Genomic DNA, 6000 nt, shown 5'->3' with positions numbered 1-6000 from the left:
TTTTTTTGATTTCTCACTTTTCTCTCAAAGAAAGAAAAACGTGATCACTCCCAATCATGAAAATGAGTTTCCTCGAATTAAAAAAAATGTACAGACAGAGCTTCTTAAAAGTACACGATGATCATGGTTTAGGTCACGCCGCATTATCCTTGTACGCGCTTTGGATCGATCTTTCGGGAAGCTTTTCAGGACAGTATGCGTCCTTAACGAAGAGAAGCAACGGGGTACTGTACTGAAATATAAATTACTACGGTGCGGATCAAAGTAGAGCCCCCTAAAACACGAACTGTACATGTATAAACGAGGATGCAACTGAGAACGAAACGAGAATTAACAGAGAATACTCTTGGCAAGAAATTTTCGCTCGAAAACCGGTATTCGAAATTATTTGAAAATGTTGAAACTTTCGTATAAAATGTAAGAGGAAATTTAATTGTTTATCTTTTGATTATATCAATTTGATTATATCAATTTTTATTACCGTCTTAATTATATTCAAGAAATGAGGGACGAGTGACTCTGCTCGAAAACTTTTTACCAAGAGGAAACGAAATTGTGTCGAATTCTGTCGTGCTGGCCAATGTACACAATATATATACTAATAGCGGTTTCTGTAAATTACACGATTAATGGTTGCCTGCAATCGCTCGCTGCCTCATTCACGCAATACTCTCGCGCACTTTTATATACAGTCGCTCGCGGCACACGGTTGTTGCATTAAAAAAAAAAAAAAAAAAAAAATTAATTTATACTACTACTCTCGCTCACGATGATGTTTTACAAAAGAGCCCCCGACGGATTCGCTGGAAATCTAAAATACAGATCGTTACTAAAAAAATTTCCTTTCGTCTTTAGGCAGAACGGATAAATGAGAACAAAACTTGAGCGATCTCGACTACTTCACTCGTTCCTCTTGTTCATGATTTCGAATGCTGTGCAATGAAGCGAATTAATCATCAATTCAATTGTTAATCGAACGAAAAGGAAGCTAACCAACGTGTTTCCATTTCATTCTCATTTATCGACTCATTGTTTGCTGTCAAAAGCGATCGAACGTGATCGCGAAACGACATCGTATCGTCGTCAGTCGATTTTTATGTACACACGTATAAATAATCAAGGCACCAAGGGAATTAACAGTCAATAAATAACGCGGGCTGATACGCGTTCATGCGTACTCGCGAGTAGAACGACGTATTCCTCGACGAATTTTCATTTCGTTTTATGTTCCTTCAATTCGTTTCGACGCGCGCGGGATTCAAAGATTCATCGTATTAATCGTGAAAAAAATCGCGACACACTCACCATACCGAGTATTTTTAATTAGATTAGCGCGTGTTATTTGGTTGAACCAGCTCTAATTACGCTTTGCTATACGCCAGCTTATCTACCAGATACTTAAAAATGAATATGTGGAATTAAACTATCCGGGCGTTCCGAGACTGTCTCTACGGGAATGTCAACTCAGACAAACGATTTTCCGGTCCACACGGTTTTTCTGCGCTTAGGATCCCTTAGGAAGAACCTTTCACACCTTTCGTCCGTCGTTCGCAAAATCTAAAATCTACGACTAATTTCCTTTCTTTGCAGGACCGATTTCCTCGCGAGACCAAACTAACAACCGGCAAGGGTAGCTCGGCAAGTTTCCTCGGAGTTTCTCCAGTCGCCGAACTTCTCTTGCCGAAGTTCTAAAAATTAATTGTATTAATCAGACGTTACAGAAACAGTACAAATAATAAAAAATAATAGGAATCTTTCTTGCGGTTCAATCTGCAATTCACGATCCTCTCCCCCGATCTCGATCGTTTCGCGAATAGAGAACTTTCTTAGGCGATCTTTAGCTTTCTTCGAACGATCATTAATATAATATTACACGAGGCTACGGGATAAAAATCATACCCGGCTCAAGGCGATCAACTGTTACGAGGGTGACAACTGCTTTTAAATACTTGAGCCAGACCTAAGTTTTGACTAACTGCCACGAATTAGTTAACTCGCCGACAACGTTAACCAGCGATCGTTCGTGCAATTTGTATAAATATCAGTTACTCGTGATCGCTAAAAACACCATACAGAAATACTCGAGTAACTACCTTTCAGCTTCTTTCTTCTTTTGTTTTTACAAAAAATCCTATGGACAAGGAAGCAGTCTCTCCATGCCTTCTTTTCTTTCCATCACGAATAATTGAGACACGATTCTCCTTTTATTTTCTCGTCTTCGTTTTTGTATTTACTTCTATTACTTTCGCTTCATCTTAATAGCTTTTCTTTGTTCTCATTACTTTTCTCTCTCGTCGAGTAAATTTTTCCATCGATATTCCCTTCGCGTAGCGTCCTTAAAAAAACGTGAAATAGAAACAAGGAGCCGAAAATGCTCGTCCGTTCGTCAAGTGAACATTAAATATATCGCAGAAGTCGAACGACAGCGTAAATCATTTATAAAACGTAACAAGATTAGCACGAAACATCACAGCGTGTAAAATCCAAGGTGAATGGTACGTGTGTATGTGTGTGTGTCCGTGTCCGTGTGTGTAAGAGCGTGAGACGAAGAACAAACATCGTAATAAAATATGGTAAAATCCTTAAAAACTTAATTCCCTCCATCCATTTTCATATTTCGCTAGAAGTCAAGTCAATCCGTTAAAAAAATCGATCGCTTTAAATATTTATCAATTTACATACCGTGAATATCGCTCTTATTGCTCGCGCCGTGTTATATTGCACACGCGCAATTCTATCAACGACATAAAGCGAGTTTGATTGTAGTCGAAGCAGTATTGGTAGTTATTATAGTTTATAGTCGTTTCTGTACCGAGCAGTCTGACAATTTAATTCCCGACTGAATCATTCGTCACGCGGATGAAACGCGACGACGACAGGCATCGCATTAATCGCCAATTAGTAATTAATTGGAGGAAATTAATCGTCGGACTGCTCGAGATACCTAGTTGTTTGAGAAAATGCATAAAAAATACGGCGGTTTGATTTGGCTCGAGGCATTAAGCGTCACCGGAAACGCTGCTACGAATTCTGCTCGACAGATCGGCCACCCTGTTTCTTTCTTTTTCTTTTTTTCTTTTTTTCTTTTTTCTATCGTTACGTATCGGGGGCGAAGATCTTTACAGTATTCTCGGAATTTTGCGCGTTCGAGCGCATCGCTCGCCTTCTCTCCTCGATCAACTGTCGCCGGGCTTGTTCTCTCGCCTCTCTCGCCTTCTTGTTCGCCTCGCTGTTGGCTGTGGATTTTGATTTGTGAATCGGCGCGACGCGACGTTTCGCCGTGGTGCCGTTTTGCGGGGTTGAGGCCACTGTCTTTTTCTCTGGTACAGTCTGGAAAAGACGTTGAAAAATATAGACTACTAAATAGAAATAGAAAAGATTAACAACAGAAATTAATGATATCGACATCAAGGACCGAGAGAAGTTAGAGGTAAGTCAGAAATTATGTTAGAAACTTAACAGAATTTGCAGGAAGATTTGTTTCCTTTTTTTCAAGTATCAAAAATGCAAAATGAGGATTGGTAATATAAATTAACAGTATCATAATTGCTATGAGCTGATAGCAAGTTAAGAAAAGTTAATAAAAGATAGAATATTAGAAGACTAGTAAGTGGACAAAGGAAAAGAAATGTAAGAAGCTTGCACTTTTAAATGTTACACAGAAATTTGCAGTTCAATAATAAGGAGAAACGTACTTAAAGCAAGGATCGTTCAAGGTTTTCTTCTTCCAGCATTGTCTTTTTAACCTTCGTTGTTCGTGCACTCTGACGAAAATTTAAAAAAATACCGACGAGGGTGAGGAAGGGAACTTTTATTCCACAAACGCAAGATGATACATTCGATCGCTGGCAACAGTGATTAATTTAATACAAATTATATAAAATTCTTGAATTCAGGAAGCGATCTTCGTGCGTGCCGATGTTTAGAAATATAAAGACAAGACTCAGAAAACCGTACACGTACAAATACAACGATAATCGACAAAGCGTTCGATTCGATCTAAGAAACGTACACGCGTGTCTCACTTTAACAGGGAAACTCTTAACATTTGACGAATTTGTGCGAACTTCGACGTATTTCACGTCTTCCAAATAACGATTCACGTGGAACCTCTTCTTCAATGGCAAATAATTGTCAAGGTCAATCGATTTAATACTTTCTCTATATTTTCGATTTGGCAAACGGCGAGCAAGGAAACCTGAACGAACGTTTTGCGAAACATCCGTAATAACGTTGGCACTGACGTTGGACGATTTTATATTTCGCGTGATTAAACCGTAACTCAACTTTTTCACTCGCTTCTCCGATTTAGAGCTATTACGCATCGTAACTTTCGACGCAATTTCAGAACTCATGGAGGATATTAAGGTAGACAAGAAGTTTCGTATTTCGTCGTTTCCTTCTGACCACGTTGGAATATTATTCGTGATGTTATTTACAACGAGGGTCGACTCGTTTTTGTTATTCACCACGCAGGGCGTCAAATTCGTGAGTGAAATCAAACACTGCGTGGAAAAATCGTGATTTTCAGATGTAGGATTCACAATTTCGCACGTAGCCTCGGAACTGTCGCGCAAGCTCCGAGCATTCGCATCTCGAGTGTGCAACTGTTTAATAAAATTATTTTCCGAAAGATCATCCAAATGGTTAGAAATGACTTTCTTTGAAGGTTTGTCTACCACAGCTTTGAAAACCTTTTTTCTCCTCTTGTCGTACACCTTCATTCTCTCCAGTTTCACCGACCTGTTCACAGTTGCCGAGGACAAATTCGTCTGGTTCTCCACATTGTAGATCTGCCTCAATTGACGCAGAGTTTCCTGAGACAATGGAACGAAAGGCTTCGAGTCGCTTAATTTCCAGAAAACGTTATCAGACGCTTCGGACGAAGTTTTTGCTATTTTTCTTTTGGCCGATTCTTTCACTTGCTCCTTTTTCGGCTCTCTCGTCTGTCGTTTTACGTTCCATGTTCCGGCAAACGTGCAATTTTCTTCCAAAGACTTCGCGTCGGGCATCCCTCGAGATTTCCGATCATTATCTACGAAATCAAGATTCGACCAGATTTCGTTCACGACAGAGAGATTGCGCTTTTTGCAATAATTATGACTCAATTTTCTTGCGTTCTTTGCTTTTAACGGGTCTTTTTCTGCCCTCGTGTGCAATATACTTTTTGCAGATAATTTGGCAATCTTCTCAGCATCGCGATCGACGAATAAAACATTTTTTCTCGCTTCAGGTAGTTCCTTAATATCGTTCGAAAATGTGACGCTACGCGCGAGTTTTTTAACACTTTCTTTGCGCGAAGAAAGGGGGGATTTGCTACTTTTCTCCTCGGCCCTTTTCTGAGCAACGACTGGCTTCAAATTACAAGACTTTTGCTCGCCGACTCTCGACTTAATTGAATCGTTTTTTCGCTGCTTATTTTCCGTTGTACGCGGTCTTATTTCTCGATCATTTTTTACCTGCATCTTCTGGTTTGGACTTCTTCTTCCTGCAGGACTACACGATTTGGCTTTCGATCGAACCTGGCCCACTTTTTTATCGGTTCCCTTATGCGAGGAGAAAGTAGTCTTCAAACTGCTCGCATTGTTTTCTTTCTCTTGTGCAATCTTTCCCCCATCATTTGCTATCGATTCCGAATAATCGCCTCGCGGCTTGTCAAACGAATAATCACGACCTCGTTGTTTGACCTCGACGTCTTCCTTTTCAAACAATACCTCAAATTTCGACGAGCGACGTCTCTCGAGAGAATCATCGCGAGGATACTGATGACAAGATGGTCGTTTGTAATTCTCGAAGTAAAATGAATTTACATGGCGCTGCAATTTGTTCACGTAGTTGACGACGTACGAGGCGCGCGGATTAAGAGGGAAACTATCGTTTTTTATCGACTGTATTTCAGTTATATTTTCACAAACGTAATCCACTTCGTAATCTTCGCAATAATTCTCATTTTCTTCTATATTTCGGGGAACGGTTAAAGGTTGAAACGCATCGTCGCAT

General features: G+C 39.9%; 1 protein-coding gene across 2 annotated transcripts in view; it reads right to left on the bottom strand.

Moving 5' to 3' along the window:
- Window positions 1–51: 51 nt before the first annotated feature.
- LOC122531532 overlaps window positions 52–6000 on the bottom strand; it is a 43857-nt gene continuing 37908 nt past the window's right edge. For both annotated transcript variants that reach the window (XM_043659549.1, XM_043659554.1), the window contains exon 14: window positions 52–3330. In XM_043659549.1, coding sequence (XP_043515484.1) covers window positions 3097–3330 — 234 coding nt within the window. In that variant the 3' untranslated portion in view covers window positions 52–3096. The remainder of the gene's footprint in view (window positions 3331–6000) is intronic.

The sequence above is a fragment of the Frieseomelitta varia genome, unplaced genomic scaffold, assembly GCF_011392965.1.
Source record: "Frieseomelitta varia isolate USP_RPSP 00005682 unplaced genomic scaffold, Fvar_1.2 scaffold_136, whole genome shotgun sequence".
In the NCBI taxonomy this organism is placed as follows: domain Eukaryota; kingdom Metazoa; phylum Arthropoda; class Insecta; order Hymenoptera; family Apidae; genus Frieseomelitta; species Frieseomelitta varia.
This window is presented reverse-complemented; position numbering and strand designations above follow the sequence as displayed.